Source organism: Puntigrus tetrazona, unplaced genomic scaffold (assembly GCF_018831695.1).
Source record: "Puntigrus tetrazona isolate hp1 unplaced genomic scaffold, ASM1883169v1 S000000002, whole genome shotgun sequence".
In the NCBI taxonomy this organism is placed as follows: Eukaryota; Metazoa; Chordata; class Actinopteri; order Cypriniformes; family Cyprinidae; genus Puntigrus; species Puntigrus tetrazona.
The window spans coordinates 524,331-545,201 of record NW_025047682.1 but is presented as its reverse complement, the minus strand read 5'-3'; the positions used below and the strand labels follow the sequence as shown (position 1 = coordinate 545,201).

Genomic DNA, 20,871 nt, shown 5'->3' with positions numbered 1-20,871 from the left:
CATATGTGGAGATCTACAGAAGGACAAATATCACTGCAACACTTCATCAATTTGGGCTTTATGGCAGTATGGTTAAGAAACGTGAAAAAACACAAAAGTACGCCAGACTCTGAGAAACAAGATTCTCTGTCTGAAAGAAACCAGCTCTGCTCATCACCTGCAGAGTACCATCTCAAAAGGAAAGTGTGCTGGTAGCAGCTTCATGCTGTTGGGGCTGTTTTTCAGCAGCAGGGACCAAGGAACTCGTCAGAGTAGAAGGAACGCTCAGTGCGGGAAAATATAGAGATAGCCTCAAAAGAAACCCAGTTCAGAACAATCAACAACTCAGACTGGACAGAAGTTCGTCTTCCAACAGGACAATGACCCTAAGCACACAGCAAGAGTACCTTACTCTGTAAATGTCCTTGTTTGGCCCAGCCACAGCCTGAGCTTGAACCCCATCAAATATTTCTGGAGAAACCTGAACATGTGCATCTGCCCCCATCTGACCCGAGTGGCAGATAATTGCCAAATTGCTGATGAGCAAAGCTTGTTCCATCAAACAAAAAGACTGTAAAGATGCTTCAGCTACATTTTTAGTTAAGGGTATGAATACTTATGCAATGTTACTTATACAATATTGCAATCTGTAACGTCAAGTCAATAAAAGTCGTAAAATTAATTGGGGAGAAGTATACTATACTATAAAAAATGAAATACAGGAATACATAGAAAGAGAGAGAAACACAAGGAACACAAACCAGGAAATTACTTTAATGATTATTTAGAAATAAACACAGTGTTCATATTAGCTCTAAATATAACAATCCCTCATCTAGAACTTTCTGAACTTCTAAAACAATTTATTTAAAAAAAAAAGAAAAATGTAACTTGAATATCAGTTCTTGTGTAATGTTAAAAAAGTAATGTTTTAATAACCCTCTGTCTAAAAGCAGGCCATCTCTCTCACATTTAGGCATTTTACAGTCACATGCTGTAAAGGAAACAGATTTATGAATTTTGGGAAAGGCAGAGAGAGAGGGAGGGAGACGGAGCAGAAGAAAGAGCAGCTTGTTGCAGGCAGTGTGAGGGGAGTAAAACTCAAAGAGATGCAGGAAACAGCATGTTCAACGGAGAACAGTGAACGCTCTCAGACACAGAGAAATTAGAAGCTGCCTCGAGACACAAAGAAAACCTTTGTGAAGAGCCCCGGAGCTCAAACCTCTGCAGTGGAAACAGTGAATGGACAGTTTCTCAAGAGTCTGCAGACCTCACGAGAGTATGGACTGCTGCTGGCAGCATGACGCTGGGTTCGAAGTGTTTTTGCCAGTTCATTTACTCTCTTACAGTTGAATGCTGTAATATAAAAGCATGCAAACTTCACTGTTCTCTAAGCATAGGCCATATTTCTCGATATATATAAAACATCAAATAAAACAAAAAAAGCATTATAATCTATATATTAAACGGCAGGGTTTTATCTTGCACAGACACTGAGGGGCCTGCATCACTCAGGTGTTACATGATATAGTTCTAGCTTTGAAAGAGGAAATTATTTTTAAAGAACAAAGTGATACGAAGGGCCTCACGGTGCTGGTGAAGTTGTGTGTGCACTGATAGCCCTGACACCTTTTCCAGTTATGGGTTGGATTTTCCTCAGCGAGACAGTGTAACCCTGGCCTCTACAGGTCATTACTGGTATAACAACTGAGAGAAATCATTATTTTGAACTTTTCTTTCACAAATGAAGTTTCACATCTACAAGACGGTTTCATCATTATAACATCAAAACAGAATTGTGCTCAATTAGATGGACATTAGTCGTAATAATTAGGTAATAAGGTAATTGTTGTAGCCTACACTTGTCAAAAAATATTCAGAAGAGTGTCTGACTAATACAGGTTTTTCAGTAATTATTTGGATACACTTTCCCAACCCGGAAAATTCATTTAATGTAGGATGTTTAAAACACGCGCTTGTGTAATTCAGCTTTAGACAAGTTCTGTGCAATATCAGAAACAATTCATGCTGTAATATCTCCATAATCACATTTCATTCCGTCCCAGAATCCCTGAGGTAACGTGCATAGATTTGACCACAGTCACGTGACAAGCTTGATTTTATTGTCTTTCAAGGATGAGAACACAGTAGCCACATGCAATACAAAAATATGACTGTACATGACATGTATCGACCCATTCTAAAAAAAGTTTTCCATGTTTTTTTGTTTAGTTGTTTTGTTTTTGTTTTGTTACATGAAAAAATATAAAGAATATTTACATCTGGGATAGCACAGCAGTACCTATTCAAAATGTCATGATGTACATATATATATATATATATATATATATATATATATATATATATATATATATATATATATATATATATAATTTATTTATATTTATATAAAATGTCCATATAAATATTAAAAGAATTCTGTTCATTGACTGTACAATAAATAAACCATATTTATACATAAATATTTTACATCGTCATTGATATTTCCAAACCACAAAGTCCAGTCTTTCACAGAACAAACAAACACACACCCTTCCACATACACAACGTTACAAACACGCACGTTACACACAAACACGCATGAGAGTTCATGTTTACACAACTTATGGAACACAGTTCTGCTGGGTTCATCGATATCTCGCTTCAATACAAACGGTCAACATCATCTTCGTGGAAAATTCAGGCCCTGCAGTCGGGTGAGAAGACGCACATCGCTTCTCTTTGGCTCAATTTCGCAATCTGTTCTCAGAAAGGGCCCTTATGTGACTCGAGCACCACATTTTGTTAGACCCTCACAGCTCAATAACTTTCCATCAAGAACATTATCATTTGTGAAACAAAACGTCTACTATCGGACACCATGGAGGAAGAGTGACAACTAAAGGTGTGTTAGCATGAACCAGACGAGCCAATCAGAGACAGAATCAGCGCATGTCACACAGGACTAAGAGGCACCAAGACCACAGGAGAGGGAGAGAGAGAGAAAAAGAGAGAGAGAGAAAGAGAACATCTTCATCGTAGTGTCATTGAATCCTGCAAATCCAGCGGGAAAAACGGGTCACGTGACGTCAACAACTGGAGGAGAAAGAGAGAACCAGTCGCACACTCCGGAAATAATAATAGGAAGAGGAATAAAAAAGGCAAAGCATTTCGTTTTACACATCGCCCACCGCAGTCCCCCATCCCAAACACCCACAGAACCAAAGAAAGTTAGAGACGGAAGAGCAGGCGATGTTAGTTTGTAAGTCCAGAAGAGGTCAGGCTTTCAGCAGGCATGCAAGGCAGAGCCAGGAATTGTGTTTTGCATTGCTCGTGTTTCAGGCACGCGGCTACAACCTACGACAAGAAATAACGACAGACAGAGAAACAGATTAGAGAGAGAAACCGATAGTTCTAAAGTTATGAATTTACAGCTGGAGAGGAAGTTAGCAGTGAGAACGAATTTGTTGAATCATTTTCGTTGGTCGTAAAGCGCTCTAAGGATGGAAGCTACAGTGATGAGTGAAGCAATATTTATTTATAAATATATAAAATAATAATATTAATTAATATAAGAATAATTATTTTGCAGTAATACATTCATATATAAAAACAATTACAAATATTAATAATCACTGTTATTATCCTACTAATAATTATTATTATTTCTATGTTAGAATATTATTAAATACTACCTGTACTAATTTATGAGTGTGCGTGTTATGATTGTCTATATAAATATCATACTATATAAATAATAAATAATAAAACAATAGCTTATTATTGCACAATAATTATTTATTATTATTATTAATAATAAGAATTTATTGTGATTGTTGTATTTATTATTTACATTACTACTACTAATAATAATGGGATTTAATTATAATTATGTTGTTATTAAACACATATTTGCATTTAGTAGTAGTAGTAGTATCTTTTTATTTAATGTCTTGTCAGCATTTTAGGCTATTTTTGAAAAAAAATACGATAATAATGCAAAAAAGTACAAATACAATAAACAAAAAAAAGTAAAAACACAAGTTATATTATATTTGTATTAAATACAACAACTAATAGTTTTATATTATGTGTGTGTTATTTTACTGTAACACTGTTGTGATAATGGGATTATTTTTCTAGTTTAAAAGTCTCCCTATGCTGTTACAAGTGCTGATACTGCTCTCCTGCATGCGAGACAGATGCTGCTACTGAACAAGATAAAAATACTCTAAGTGAAGAGAAGGTCAGACAGAAAGTAACCAAACAAACAACACATTTGATTCATTGCGATGTCTCTGAGGTCATCTTCGCCGTCGTTTGTGCAGACTGTGCAGGTTTCTACCACCTGTTCGCTCTCTTTTCACAGTGTGCCAGATTCTAGGATACGTACTCTGCAGACTTCCAGAAGTGCCCAGGATGAGACAGGCGGCGGTTGAGTTTGGGCAGTTTCTCCAGCATGTCGGCCAGCTGCGTGAACGTGGGCCGATTACGAGCGTCATATGACCAGCAGGCAGACAGAATCTCCTGTGGGACAGACAGGAATCAAGCAGTCAGCACAAACAGCTGACCTTGGAATGGTTTTTACAAGGAGAACATCTAAGATACCCCATTTTGGCCAAATTATAAGATAGCGTTCAAATTATAAGCTAATTGTAATAAACCATGAAATTAAATCGAAATAAATTAATACGTTTCATAAACTTAGAAATTCATACATTTTTCACATTGGCTAGCGATAAAATACACTACCAATCAATAGTTTTTTCATGTTTTTTAAAGAATTGTCTTCTGCTCAGCAAACCTGCATTTGATAGATCCAAAAGACAGCAAAACTGAGAAATAATTGTACTATTTAAAACAACTATTCGCATTTTAAAATGCAAAATTAATTGGCATTTAAACTAAAATTTAAAATTAAAATTTTGTTTTGAAAACAGCAGAGTAGACTTTTTTCCGATTTCTTTGAGGAAAAGAAAGTTCAGAAGAAATTCTGTTATTTGAAAGTTTATCACCACCACTTCTGATAAATTTAATACATCCTTGCTAAATCGAAGTATTAATTTCGATAATTTCTCTTAGATTAATGATGCTGAAAATGTAGCTTTGATCACAAAAATAAATTACATTTTAAAATATGTTCACACAGAAAGCAGTTATTTCAAATAGTAAAAACATTTCATAATATTACTGCTTTTTCAGTATTTTACATCAAATAAATGCATGCTTAGTAAGCAGGAGAGAATTCTTTTTTCTGGTAGTGTACAATTACAATAAACAATGGCATCCATTTTTATGCTATTTCTGTATATTTCTGGTATTTATAAATAATACTATTCTTTAATTTGTATTGGAAGTTAATCTAATTATATTTACTAATATAACTAGTGCTCGAGCTGTGGAAAAGCAAAAAATAAATAAACAAGTAATCAGAATAATTAACGTTAATCAATCATAATTGATTCTTCATAATGCGTAAAAGTATTATTATTAATAATAATATAACAAATATCCGATATGGTTTAGCTGTCACATGACCCACTTCACCCAGGCGCTCTGGGTTCCACTCTTGGCGTGAGAAGTGGAGTGGAGCAGCATAATTTCACCGCCATTCCACTGAGCATGTGACAATTAAAAAAATAGACTTAAAATGTGGCACTCACCGTGACCTCTTTTCCCAGGTTGATCTCTGCCAGGACCCTCCTGATGCCCTCTCCACTGCCCACCTGCCAGATGGTGGCCTCTACGGGCTGACTGGTGATGGGCCAGTCTCTCGCCTGCAGCTCGTACCAGATGGTGCTGAAAGAGAGCAGATAAAGGCGGCAGGTCAACGCAGGACTATTTGGGGAAGAATTATGTCTGAAGTCGAGTATATTTCTCACCCAAAGGCATAAACATCAGCAGCATTAGAAAACGGGAGTCTGTCCTCGTTGTTTCCGGGACTCATTTTCCGCACGATTTCTGGAGCCAAATAACAGATCCACCCGTGAGGAAGCTTCAGCTCGTTTTCACGTCTAAAGACACAAGACACCCTTTAAACCACAGGCTTAGGGTAACAGACCATGTTATCAAGAGTAACGCAGTGACGTACCGGCCCTCCTGTACCACTCCAGAGATCCCGAAAAGGCCAAAGTCAGTGATGACTACTTTGTTGGTGTCATGAAAGACGTTTTTCGATTTAAGGTCTTTGTGAACGATGCCCTTAGCATGAAGATAGCCCATTCCCTGAAATACAGGAAACACAAGCAAGACGTGACTCGTACACACGCACACGCACACACTAAGTCATTTACACTACCTGACACAGCTGCGTTTAAAATTGAACTGGAAGTTAAGTGCTGGGCGTCCAGTCAGAGGAGAACTGACCCCAACTGAGTCTGGTTTCTCCCAAGGTTTTTTTTTCTCCATTCTGTATGCATGGGGTTTTGTTTCCTTGCCGCTGTCGCCTCTGGCTTGCTTGGTTGGGGACCCTTAACTTCTAGTGACTATCGTTGAATTGACTACAGAGACCGTCTCTGCATTTAATAAGAAATTGGTCACTCTCGTCATTATACATCCCTGTCATTATACATCCCTGTCATTATACTGTACAGTGCTTTGATGCAACCTATGTTGTTAAAAGCGCTATATAAATAAAAATGATTGAAAATGATTGATTGACAATTATTACCTTTATGAATCTATCTAGCAAAGTTGTTTCATATTTTAACATAATATACACTAGTGGTCAAAGTTTTGATAAATTAAGATTGTTTTTTAAAGTGTCTTATGCTTACCTAGACTGCATTCACTCGATGCAGTGAAAACTGTAATATTATAGAACATTATTGCAATTTATAAGTATTGTTTTTCAAATTTTTATATTTAATATAATATAATATCATATCATATCATTTTAAAATAATGTATTTTTAATCTTGCGATGCAAAGCTGAATATCTAGCACCCATCTGGTTTGATCAAAAGATTTTTGTTCCTTAATATTTTGTTTAAACTGCGATGCACCATTCAAAAGATTAACAAAGGATTTCTGTCAAATAAATTCTGTTCTTTTGATTTTTCAGCTCCAAGAATCTATCGTTTATGCTTTCTACAAAAATATATTATATATATATATATATATATATATATATATATATATATATATATATATATATATATATATATATATATATATATCAATAAAACACTGATAATAATAAATATTATTTTCTAGACAAGTAAAAACTATAGTCTTGTTTTCTGTTTGAAATAAGATTATTCTGCTTACCCCACTGACAGATCATTTTTCTTGTTCCAAGCAAAAACTAAAACTAATAATTTTTACTTGTCTAGAAAATTCTTCACTTACGAATTTCTGGAAACAAGACAAATAAAAAAATCCAAGCTAGAAAAGCATTTTTTCAGTGTTCCAAACTGACTGCTAGTGTACATGTATAACACTTTTATTACCTTAGCATTAAATTACAGAAAACTATTTAATGCTGCTGCATGAGTGTTTCTAATACAGTAGCAATAATGACAAATTTGACATATTGTGCCTTCTGACCAATATAATCAACCTCATAGACAGTCATAGAAACCGATTATTAAAGATTATTAGAAAGCTATTACAGCAAACAGGAACAGAAAAATGATATTTGTTGTAGTTTCCATTCACCACCATTCAAGCCCAGCCACGACGAACACGCAAACACTACCTTCACAATCTCCTGCGCAATCTGCCGAGTCTTATTGATGTCCAGCGTGTTTTTCGTGTCCCTCACGACAGAATATAACGTCCGGCCTTTGCAGAAGCTGAGGGGAAATGAAGACGTGCTTGTCAGCGACAATTTCTCGACCGCTTGCCAGGCTCAGAAGTTTGAGACCCTACCTGGTAATGATGGCGAGATGAGGAGGAGCCATGCAAGCTCCCATGAAGAGGACCACGTTCTCGTGGCGCGTCTGTCTGTAGTTCATCACCTCCTTCTTGAAGAGCTTCAGGTGGTCTTGGTTGTTTCCGTCGATCTCCAGGAGTCGGATGGCCACCTCTCCGTGCCAGCGGCCTCGATGGACCCGACCCCAGCGACCCTTCCCGATGAGCTCGCCGAGATCCAGCTGCTCGAAGGGAATGTCCCACTCCTGCAGGTAGACGCTGGTCTGGCTGGCCTTACGAGAGATGGGACCTTTCCAGTGAGTTCCTCCTCGAGTGCTGGGCAGGTCGTCCAGCTCGTCTCCTTCACACTCTCCTTCTGAGCCGTGGTTCAGCTCTTCCATATCCTCCTCCTCTTCGTCTTCCAGCTCTTCCTCTTCGTCTTCCTCCTCCGCTGCTACATCTTCTTCCTCCTCTGCTTCTATTTCTTCTTCTTCCTCAAGTTCCTAGACGAGAGGAAACAACCACAATGATTTTTCTCTGGAAGAGTAGCTTGAGGCACGTAAATGGTTACAGAATTAAAACTGTGCCTAGTATACACTCTTATTAGAGCAGCATTATGACAAAAAGCATAATATTTATACCAATATTTATACCATACCATTGCTTGAAGCAACCGCATGCTTTTTAGATGAAAATAAACTGAACTGAAAAACTTATTTTCTATAGTGATGAGGCTGAAATGTGAACTATACATCTGATTGGTTTCCCCTTTAAATAAAAAAGTACAAATATGCATAGTATTATAATGCTATACTAAAAATAAAACAATGCAAAAACCCTTAAGATAACATGTAGAAAGAAAAAAACATCGTAAGCACACAGAATAATGAAAGTGGATTTTGAACAATTTATTGCTGCTTTGAACGATTATGTAATTGTGGCATACATTATTGTAATTGCAATTAGAAATGTGATTAATTGCGCAGCCCTAACCATATAAATATATATTATATTATTATATTATAACTATATTCCAGCTTTAAATCAGATTCATTGTCTCACCTCTCGGTCATCTTCCTCGTCTTGTTCCGCGTGCATCTCCTCCACTGATGGATCAATCTCGTTACTGTGTAAAATTACATATTTATCTGTCACTGTGGCTGAATGCAGAACAGGTATATTTATGATTCTGAGCATTTTATTGTGACTTACACTGTATCTGGAAGTCCATCTGAATGAAGGAGGCTGGAACTGCACACATCTGTGAAAGACATATGAAAGCATTGACCGGCTTGTCGTGTTTTAAAGAATAATTTCACCACTTTGTAAACGTGTTATTTACAGTTGTGCAGATACACCATTACTTATATTATTATTGCTGAATGTAACATGCAGCACCACGAATCACCAGCAGGGTGCAGCTCATGTCACAATAAATCACTCTTGAGCAAAACCAAACCAAAGCCCGGCATGCAAAACATGCAAAGCACATTACTTTAGGCATTGCTCAGATTTTCAGTTCACTGTAAAGTGGATGAAATGATGTGCTGGGGTCAATGCTAGCAATTCCTCGGCTGAAAATCTGCTGAATTTTATTGTTTTAGACAAGGAATCAATAGAATTTTATAAGATCCTGCTAAAAAGTAGATTGAGGTACTTTATAGTTCTTACACCTGTAAATGTGGTGTTAATGGATCATCAAATTATTTTTAGAATAACATGTAGTTTAAGTGTGCTATTATAGTATGTATTACTATTTTACATTTCCTTTCCTTTTAAGTTTATTTACATTTTCGTTTTTAATATTTTTTGCTTAGTTGTCAGGGCAACGTTTTTATGATTTTCAAATTCACATTTAATTTTCATTTTGTATTTTTCATGTTTGCAAAAACTTTTTAAGCTTAATATTTGAACTTTATTTCAAACTTTATTATTATTATTTGTTTGTTTTAGTTAACAAGTAGTTCTAAAGTCATTAGACATTGGTCTTTTCTGTTCACCAACATAATGTGAGACAATATATGCATATATAAGTGCATTATAACAATGCTTTTTATATATTTTGATACATTTGTTTATTTGATCACTATTTAATGTATAACTGCTGAAATACAGTCAGATGGCGCTATGTTTGTTAACTCACCAGGGAAGATGAACTGCTGGCGGTGCTGAAAATAACATGCAGCTTTGCCACACAAGAGGAAGACAGGAAGAGAAGAGGACAGGCAGGAAGCAGACAGAGAAACAGTCTGGGGTTAATGGTGAAGTCCGATTATGCCTTGTGTTACAGTGTTACATGCAGATAAAGAGTCCCGAATATAAGCGTTTTGTTTGACCTGGGATTAATTCAGATGTGTGTGTTACGTATTAATTCGTATTAATGAGCTTGTTTATTGCAGTGTCAGTGTTTACAGGCGCTTACCTGGAAAGTGGAAGCGGTTGTCACGGTGGCCCTTTGGGGAGGGGTTTGGGGGCGGGGTTACGCTTGGAGGATTGCTCTGCTGGAAGGGGGCGGGAGATGAAGGCGTAGAGGAAGTTGTGGAGGATGGATTGCTGCTTGAGTCCAGCTGATTCAGCGCCGGAGGTTGATCCTGCCAAAAATTAACCATATTAATGCAGCAGAATTGTTTCGAATTATGTATTATATATAGCGCATACTACAAAACCAAAAGAGGAATCGGTACCTTCTTTGTTATTGCTTTCGGTAGTGTCCCGAACTGTGGTGCTTCGGGTGGACGGTCCACGGGGTTGTTGATGTCTGAGGGTACAGACTCAGTCCTACGAATCTTTGTGACTGAGAGATGCATTCAATTATTAGAAACACATTATTGGTGTTCTTATATCTGAGCAACAGATGAGAGAATCTTACTGGGCAAGAAGGAGATTCTGCAGGGTGGAGCTTCTTTAGTGCATTTGTTGTGACACTTTAACCTACGGGGGGGATAAGATGAGATATGGATGTGTGATGCTCACATTGTTTACTCTGAAGATGCAAAGACAATAGCGGTTAATAAGTGTGGTTTTCATGGGGGAAACCCCCAAACTAGCTAAGAACATTTACAGGCTATAGAGCCTTTAAGTACTTGTTTTTACTTACCTGCAGTGTTTGCATTTGACCCCAAAGATCATATTTTTCTGGCACACTTGACATGTCTGGGAGAGCCATGACTTTGTAGAAAACCTATAGACACAAACACACACACACAGAAACGTCTTTATGTCACTGGGACAGAATTCAACAATCATTTCCACCTATTTTGTTAAATAAATGAACGCATAGGAGGCGGGGTTACCTGTGAGTGACAGCCAGCCCGATGTCTCTCCGCAAAGCCTGAGGTGAGCTGCGGTGGACAGTAACATTATCTAGAGAGCAACAGAACAGAGACAGACAGTTTAAATGAGAGACTTCAATTAAGTAAGTATCTCTATGCACGCTTTCAGACATAACAAAACCACCAGATATACCGAACCTCCAAAACACAACAAACACTTGTCTAGACTCAGTAGCAAACTCTCAGTAAACAGCTGCGCTTTCACAAAGTGCTGCTGGTGAATCATTCAAACCGTCGGCGATAGCAGGAGTACTTGAGTGTGTAGAACGCAGGTGAGAGCTTCCTCTTCACTCTGAGAGGTTGAACTGTGACCTCAGTCTGATCAGCATTCACAAGGCACTTCACTGCAGTCTGGTCTATTTGAACTACAGATCTGCTCAGTCAAGAACCGTGCATTTGTCTTTGAAATGCTGTAATTGTGCTGTTGAACTCACTCCGCAGGCCGATGTGCTCTTCCTGTAGTGTAGGAGTGCCTGGCAATGTGTACGGGGCCGTGGCGGGTGCTGCCCCAGGGGTCCGCGCGGAGAGAGTGGGCGAGCGAGATGGAGAGTCCTCACAACCGTTTCCATTTATCTGGACGTTCAGAAACAGCTTGTTTTTCTTCATGCACCTAAGAACAAGGAAAGACAGTCAATATCAGATATCTGGCTAATTTGAGATTAATTGCACAAGTTGAGTCTGCTTTTTCATGAAACATCTCCTGTTATAAAAAATATTTTTGTAAATTTAGAAAAAACATGGTGTCAAATATACATTTATCCAATGACAAATGTAATTATGACTTTAAAAAAAATGTATTCATAATAGTGTATTCTCTTTCTGTATTCTTCTCTCTCTCTTTACATTAGTCATGCAATATAATATAATATAACATAACATAACATAAATATATAATATAATATAAAATATAGTTTCAAAATTGATGTTTCCATGCAAGCTGGACACTTGTTTTCCATCATTATGTAGTCCATCATTTAAGGATCATTTAATAAGTTATATTAAAATTTATATATAAAAGGAATTCATACTGTTTATTTATTTTAGTGATGTCAAATGATCATAACCAAAACTTGTTAAGATAATATATGTATAATCTGTATATTTACTATGTACAATAATATAGTAATAATTTGAAAATACTAACATATATTTACATATATAATATATATTTACATTCATATATTTTACATTATATATAAATATATTTAATACATAAATTTAACATTTTTCTAAATATATGCATGCATGGTTTGTGTATTTATATATACATAGTAAATATAATAGTTTGACAGCACTAATTTATATATAAAATAAATTATATGGATATAAATTTAGATATAAAATATTTTTAAATTATATACTGTATGTGTGTGTATATATATATATATATATATATATATATATATATGCACAATAAATATACACAGTACATGCACATATATTATAAGATAAATTTTGACTAATATATTGAACGCTAAATATCAGAATCAACTGTTGACAAGCCCATATTGAGCAAATACCAACAAAAATGTCATGAAACAGCCGGCAAGTAGAGCGTCGTTATTCTGTGGTCACATTGTTGGCGTTATTGGTTTTCACATCATCACAGATTGCTATTAGTCACTGCATGGAAACAGGCATGACTTACGAAAACACAGGGTTAGTTCACCCCAAAATTATAATTCTGTCATCAATTACTCATACTCGTGTCCTTCCAAACACGAAAGACCTTCGTTCGTCTTCGGAACACAAATGAAGATATTTTTTTATGAAATCAGAGAGCTATCTGACCCCCCACAGACAGCAACACAACCGAAATAACCCCAGGTCCAAAAACGTAGTAAATACATAAAACAGTATATGAGACATCAGAGGCTGAACTTTAGTTTTGCAACACTACGAGAACACTTTTGTCATGCAAATAAAACAAAAATAACATAATTTGCGTAATAAGCGCTGTTTACACTCAGGGGGAAGCGTACGCATGCGTTTTGATACTCTCTAAAATAGCGGAAGACGTATCTCGGGGGAGAAGAACGGTTGAGTAAATTATGTTATTTTTGTTTTCTTTGCGAAAAAAAGCGTTGAAAAACAGAAGTTGAGTCTCTGATGTCACATGGACTGTTTTAACTACGCATTTACTATATTTCTGTACCTAGGATCATTTCAGTTGCTTTCTATAGAGGGTCAGATAGCTCTCCGATTTCAACAAAAATAAAGAAATAAAAAATCTTATGGGTTTGGAACAACAAGAGTAATTACTGACAGAATTTTAACCCTTTAACACTTAGAAAACCATAAAACCAGACACACATTAGAAATAGACTTTTTTTTGAACGCTATTTTGAACTTCTGTAGACCAAGCAGCGAAGACTTACTTGTTAGTGGGCGTGTCTTCGATGCGGTGGCCGAGCTGACTCTCGTGGCTTTTGCTGCGGGTCAGAGTGATGTTTGGGAGGAGGTGCAAAACTTTGCGGGACGGTGGAGGTGGTGTGCAGGGAGGCTTGAGGCGGTGTCTCCTCCGGGAGGGCGGGGTTATGGGTGGAGTCGAGGTGTGTCCGTGGAGTCTGACGGGACGGGAGGTGTAGTATGGGCTGGGGTCTGTCAGACTCTCTGCGTAACCGTGATAAATGTGAGCCTCGCCGGGCGACAGGATGTAGCGGGGGTATGGGCAGGTGGTGAGGGGCGTAGAGGGGGTGGAAGGTGTGGTCATGGGCCGGGCCAGAGGGGAAGGGCTGTGGGGGCGCATGGAACCTCCTAGTAAGGGAATTTGGTCCACTGGGGTCAAGCCGCCACTGTCTCGTCTCATGGGCTCGGAGAACCAACAACCGCTATCCTCTTTAAACTCCCCTGAAGGTTTGAAAATCATAGTCAACTCAGAAGATATCTAGTATTGGGTGAATCTCAGGGATAAGCGCTCACCTGACTCAGAGGCACTCTTTAAACAGTTGAGGGCAGCGCACAGCCTGGTGCAGTCCTCTGAACTAGAGCCCAGCCGTCTCATGGTTTCCCTCACCTGACCGCCGGGCATCTGCAGCAGCGCATCCAATGACAGCTTCACATTCACTGCCTGATAAGAGCCAGAGGAAGAGAATGGTAAAAATGTAAACCTGAAAAATGTGAGGGCAATAACATAGATTTGATTGGTTACATCATCAGAAAAGTCACTATTAGATTTTGATAAAAAATTTTTTATTAATTTGCACTGGTGTAAAATGTAAGTCATTGCATGCTGAGCTTGAAATTTTCATGTGTAAAAAAAAAAATATGACCTCACACTTGAGAAACTGCAGCTGAAACCAGCATGCATCATAAAAAAAAAAAAATTATGATCAGGTTCGATTTCTGAGCATCCAAAGCAAGCGTTTTGATAGGAAAGGACAAAGAATATAAAAAAAAAAATGAAGTCTAGAGAAATGTATTAACAACATGCATCACCGAGTATTTTTTATTTCTTACTATATTTTATTTAACAATGAGGCATTAAATTCATCAAAAGTGAAAGTAAAGGTTTATGGTTTCCAAAAACAAGCAGCCCAACTGAAAGGTTTCTTAAGCACTAAAATAGCATGTTAGAATGATTTCTGAAAACCATGTGACACTGAAACTTGTCGTGAATAATATATTACATTTTAAAACCTAAAATGTAAAAATATTAATCAAATAAAAGGCAATTTTGTTGAGCCTGAGAGACTTTCAAAAACTAAAAATGTTTGCATGTTGCCTCTTTCTAAATGTTGCCGTTTGTCTATTCTGAAACATGTTTACTCTTAAATAAGGAAACACGTATCTTAAAGACATCAGCAAGTTGCTGACATGTCCTTAACTGGACACACAAAACTCTTCAAATCCCAGGACACGTGACCTCTTAAAATGAATTAATCTGATTCCCTAATTACAAACCTGTTTGATTGTTTTGAAGTGAGTAGCTTGTGACACTGGACTCACACAGTCATATTGTAAATATGCAGTAAATCTCACAAACCAATTTCTTTTTTGGGCTTCATGCCGTGTTCAATACCATTCATAATGGAGAGCACAGGGTAGGATGTGGGGAAGTAAAAAAGCAATTCTAAAATCAAATGACATGAATGCAACATACAGTAATGCACTGCACATACGCAACTGATTTAGCTGAGCAGAATAAAATGAGGAAAGTCCACTGCTGTCAGTGAGAATGGATGCTATGTAATGTAGGAGTAGAGCAGTGTCAGAGAGAGAGAGAGAGAGAGAGAGAGAGAGAGGCTGACTCAGCATGCTGGGTAATTAGAGTTGGTGTATCTCGGGTCTGCTGGGAATGTGGCTGTGGCCAAACTGCCAAAACACAGCAGATTTTCTAATTCCTCAGCTTTACTCAAGGATATTGAACTACAAAGCATAAAACACACACAAAAAACATATCCTCGCTCATACACTCTCTTTTTTTGTGAATATATAAGAGGATTTGAGTCCAGTGTCACACACTCCTAGAGGAAGATCTGACATACAGTATATATAAAATTATATACATATGTAAAATATTAAAATGTATTCTTTTTTTCTATGCAAAGAAAAAAGCAATTTCAGTGTGGAATATGATTTTGAAAAATAAAACCATTTCTTTCCTTTTTTTGTTACATTCATTCTAGTAATCAAAAACATGCATGGTAGGCCACATTATATTAACACACAATATTATAAAATAAAGAACAATGACATGACAATTACAAAAACACCAGATACGAATTTAGCTGAAAATACATTACTTCTATAATAACTTGTTTTATGGTTTATTATTACTTTTTGACATTTTTAAATAATTAATTAATTTTGATATGAAATATTTTCCAGACAAATATGACCACTGAATGACTTTCTGAGAGTCACCTTGCTTCAAAATGATCAAAGTACTGAATTATCATTATCAAAGTATTGAATACATACAGGAATATTCCCTCTTCTCCAAAAAAAACACAATACACGTTACCACTATGAGCTCAGGTCTGACGTTGATGGTGCGTAACCAGTCCTCCAGCCGTGGGTAGCTGTTTAGGGCCAGCGGCCTTTCTGTGTCTGGCACCTTCTGCTTACACTGCAGCTGTTTACAGATGTACTTCATGAGCTTGACCTGCAGGGGGCAGCAGAGCACAAAGCAGATGAGGGAGGGGCCGTCTAGGGGGGCGGGGTCTGTTAGAGGCCTTTATTGGCTCTGATGTTCTGATGTACAACCAAAGAATAATTTTACATAAAGCTCATCAGAAAACTGTTACATGAATATGATAGAACTCATGATAGACACATGCACATAATATACAGATGCACATAAGTTCAGTTAAGTTTTAATTGATGTGGGTATGAAATTGTAGAGGTCATTACTCAGCTGAGCTAAATTTTGAAACCGCTTATCTCAACTGTCAAAAAACATTTCTTCAATAACATGTTATTAAAAGACTTGCTTTATAACCCTTCTTCCATAATTTTGTATAATTAACTGTTGTTTAGGTGGAATTGAATGGTTTCGTTTCAGCATTTTTTAAAATAGTTTTTTTTTAAATATTATATATATATATATATATATATATATATATATATATATATATATATATATACACACACACATATATATATATATATATATATATATATATATATATATATATATATATATATATATATATATGTATGTGTGTGATATAAATTTATACAAAGTCATGTATATATTTCATAGAAAGATGTTATTTTGATATTTTAAATATATTTATTTATAATATAAATTATATTAATTTAAACATAGACCTGTAAATACACGTAAATATACACAAAATATATCAATATATGTATTTATATATGCATTTCTCATATATTATTACATTCTTATATATTACATAAGCAGTGCAAAACAAATTGTATAACAAAACATAAAAAAAATCTAATAATCCATGTTTTTCAGGATAGCCGTGTCATTCCACTACATGAATTAATCAGTGACATATATGTCAAAATGAACACAGATCCAAAGCTATGCATTACTGCAGTGTCTCTCATCAGCCAGACTTCAGCATCAGTCGCCATTAAACCACAGCACCTGCAAGTCTGATAAATAACACGGCATCAGAATGCACGCAGTTTGAAATCTGACTGGATTTTCTCTCCCTCTCTTTTTTTTGTGCTCCCCTTCAGCAAACAGGGCTGTCAGCTATAAATAACTGTTATTATATGGAAGGGAGCTGCAGCCCTCCTCATGGGGGCGACTGCACTGCTGGCATGGCAACCGAGTGTCATCAGAACACTGTGCTGACGGCGGGAGCGTTCTGACATCACAGCTCCACGAGACGCAGAGTTCACGCCGAGGCTAAGACGGCAACCCGTCTCGTTGAACGCGACCGTCGATGTCTGCTTCCAGCTGCGCACGCCGCCGTTTGCACCGGGCTGCGGGATTTTGCCCCCCTGTTCTGGATAATAAACACGCTTCCAAATCTTTCACAAACACACCACGCTGGCCTATGCGGGAGGAATTTTCCAGCTCTGTGCAGAATGCTGACCCACCTCTAATTCACCGATACACTCAAAAAACCACACCTATTCCCCCGTTCCGCTTATATCCAGCTTCCTGGATGGGCCGCATGGACACCTCAGCAGAACAGAAGCGCTGATGACGCAGTGAGACAGAAAGAAGAGAAGGGGGGAAATAGTGGGACCGAGAGAGTGAACGAGGGGGTAGGGTGAGAGGAGGGCTCACCTGCTGTGACAGTTCAGGTCAGCGGCTCACTGACGCACAGAGACCCGTTACCATGAGGCCGATGGCCATAAAACGAGTCATCCTTTCACACTTCCCCCTCCGCCGCCCCCCATCCCACTGAGGCCGCCTGCAATCACTGATTTAATGAGAACAGCACGCTTACACATGCATTAAACAGCAGCCGTAATCATCATTACCAGACACAGTAACATATACACACAGAATATATAAACTGATACGTATATGCTTGCCTGCATGTTTAAAAAGACCTTCGTACTTTTAAACTGATGCCAAAATCTTACCCCGATTGACTTTTAATTGATTTAATAAACTCTATAACTAAACTGATCTTTATATACATAAAAAAGATGCCTACATACTTAAACTGATCCCTTGCATACTTAGACTGATCACTAAATACTGAACCCAATCATTATATACTTAAAATGATGACATTCTTAAACTGAACACTTGCCTAGTCAGACTGATCATTATATACTCAAACTGATCTTTATGTACTTAAAATTATGTCCATGCTTAAACCGATCCCTTCTAAACACGACAGCTTTCTTCTTTCACGAGGATTTCAGCGTCACAGCATCTTTGTTTCCTGAAGGAACGTTAAAGAACGTGAAACACATCACCCGGAAATCCAGTATAATTCACCAGTTTGATTGCTACTTTGAAACTTCTGAAGTTTTTCCACATTTGTGTGCCATATGCTTTAGAAGTTAATCCGATTTTCCATGGGCATGACCTCTGAGGCGGAGACTAGACTGATCAATAAATACTCAAACCAATCAATTTATACTTAAAATGGCTTATACTCAGACTGATCCCTTGCATACTCAAGCTGATTTCTATATGCTTCAAGTCCACAAAGTTTAACAGTATACACAGACTGATCTCTAGATACTCAAACCAATCATTACATAATTAAAAATACTGCCTACATGCTTAAAATGATCACTGCGAAATTGAAAACCAATCAATATATTCTTATGATGATGGCTATATTCCTAAACTGATTCCTGTATACTCAAACTGATCCATTGCATAGTCAAACTGATCTCTATATACTTAAAATCAAGTCCACATACTTGAACTTATCAGTGTATTTTCAGACCAATCACTAAATACTAATCATTAAAAACGAATCACAATATACTTAATATCAACTCAATATACTGTTTCTGAACATTTTGGGGTGCAGATTAATGTTAACATGACTCGCAGCGCTCACACATAACCTATAAGTTTGATAAAAACAAAGGTGTATTTATTGTATAAAATTTAAATTCGTAGTTTAAATTCGTAGATGTAGTTTAAGAACACACCCAGAAGTAGCTCAAAAGTGTTTAGGAGTCGAAACAAACTCCCCAAAAGTTTGCTTTGGTGAGCCGAACTGCCAAAAAACGTTGTTTTGGCCTGATTTTGTTCGAAATTACGTTATCTTAGTTCAGTCTTCGATTTCATTTGAAGCATATCGGGACCCCAATCCCTATCATACACAGACTAATCACTATATATTCAAACCTGTCCATAAAATGGCCTCCACATAATCAAACCGATCCCAAAAACTCACACATTTAAACTAATTACAAAAATACTTAATATACAAACGGATTCTTACACACACACAACCCTGTAAATAAACATAATCAAACGTAAATCCACATCACTAATGTGATCCATGATCCATGCATACTCAAACTGATCCCTACCTAAAGTCCCTCATATATTCAAAATAATATACACATGATCCCTACATTCTCAAACTGATCTTTGCATACTCCAACCAGACTCAGTGTGTGCTCAGCTTGAAGGCCTTTGCGTTAATGCAACGATCAGATCTTTGCACTGGGGAATTTTTGGCTGAAAGTTCTCAGTCTTTTATCTCCGTTATGTACACTAACACATGGCCCTGAGAAAAAAAACTGTATTTCAATAGGTGAATCACAGCTTCAATGACAACCTCTCAAGAGCCATTAACTCACAAACGGCTTTTGTACATACTTGCAATCGCATATTTCAGTAAAAAAGAAAATGACCTTAAACACACTGTCGCGGCAGAAGCCAACTAAAGTGCATTGCAGGCGAGCATCTCGTAGCGGAAGGCAGAACAAACACCAGCCGGGGTCAGGGGTCACACGAGTAGGAGGACAGGGAACTGAAAGCACCTTGTGGGAGGTCAGAGCCAATAAACAAGCAATTAAAGCTCTGTTGCTAACAGCTAAATGCTAATTACGCAGAGGACAGTGAGCACTCCACTCAATAAAGCTTAACTGCCATTCAAAAGCTTTTATCCATCGCAGTCAATATGAAAATTTGTGTCAAGTGCTTGAGGTCTGAGTTTTTAACAGCGCTCAGATTTCATCATTAACAAAAAAGCCTCACAACAGTTCAACAGCACAAGGTCTCACTCGTTGCTCATATACTGCACACTACACACAAGAGAAACCTGAACCATTTCCAGCTAAAATGCTTTTTATAGCCATTATAAAAGGTGCTATACAAATTCTGAATATAGATATTGGGCCTACTAATACTTACAACTGATACTAAGACTACTGTTGTAGTCCACTACTACTGTAACACAAGCAGTAGAAACTATATATATCTATATATATTTAAAACATTATAGTTTTACATGGTAAGGTTGCATTAAATTAACCTAAAAAGTAAAGACATTTATAATACAAAGTTTCTATTTTGTATAATTGCTGTACTTTCGAACCTTCTATTCATCAAAAAGTCCTAAAAAATATATATATACATACATAATAATTAATATAGATAGTCACCTTGGTCAAGCTGGTCAGAACTGGTAAGAGCAACAAAACTACCACATTCTCTAAAATCGATTAACCACCTTAAGCTGCTACACTTACCTATGTTTTATAAACTATAACTGATATCTTTAAAATGTTAAAAAAATGGACAATAGAGTACAATAAAAGAAGTCCATGACTACTTTCTGAACATGTG

The 20,871-nt window shown here is 37.0% G+C and overlaps 1 protein-coding gene across 2 annotated transcripts in view; it reads right to left on the bottom strand.

Moving 5' to 3' along the window:
- Window positions 1–2,080: 2,080 nt before the first annotated feature.
- The window catches only part of ksr1a (kinase suppressor of ras 1a), a 27,712-nt gene continuing 8,921 nt past the window's right edge, over window positions 2,081–20,871 (bottom strand). The window contains exons 2-20 of one of the 2 annotated variants that reach the window (XM_043229321.1): window positions 16,132–16,272; window positions 14,088–14,235; window positions 13,544–14,015; window positions 11,600–11,775; window positions 11,127–11,196; window positions 10,931–11,014; window positions 10,703–10,764; window positions 10,518–10,627; window positions 10,256–10,424; window positions 9,977–10,018; window positions 9,046–9,094; window positions 8,896–8,959; window positions 7,852–8,336; window positions 7,679–7,775; window positions 6,071–6,204; window positions 5,862–5,993; window positions 5,643–5,778; window positions 4,373–4,506; window positions 2,081–3,336 (exon numbers count right to left, since the gene is read on the bottom strand). In XM_043229321.1, the coding sequence (XP_043085256.1) occupies window positions 3,330–3,336; window positions 4,373–4,506; window positions 5,643–5,778; window positions 5,862–5,993; window positions 6,071–6,204; window positions 7,679–7,775; window positions 7,852–8,336; window positions 8,896–8,959; window positions 9,046–9,094; window positions 9,977–10,018; window positions 10,256–10,424; window positions 10,518–10,627; window positions 10,703–10,764; window positions 10,931–11,014; window positions 11,127–11,196; window positions 11,600–11,775; window positions 13,544–14,015; window positions 14,088–14,235; window positions 16,132–16,272 (2,712 nt within the window). In that variant the 3' untranslated portion in view covers window positions 2,081–3,329. Of the gene's footprint in view, window positions 3,337–4,359; window positions 4,507–5,642; window positions 5,779–5,861; window positions 5,994–6,070; window positions 6,205–7,678; window positions 7,776–7,851; window positions 8,337–8,895; window positions 8,960–9,045; window positions 9,095–9,976; window positions 10,019–10,255; window positions 10,425–10,517; window positions 10,628–10,702; window positions 10,765–10,930; window positions 11,015–11,126; window positions 11,197–11,599; window positions 11,776–13,543; window positions 14,016–14,087; window positions 14,236–16,131; window positions 16,273–20,871 lie in introns of those variants that run through there. The other variant, XM_043229320.1, reaches the window with a different exon arrangement.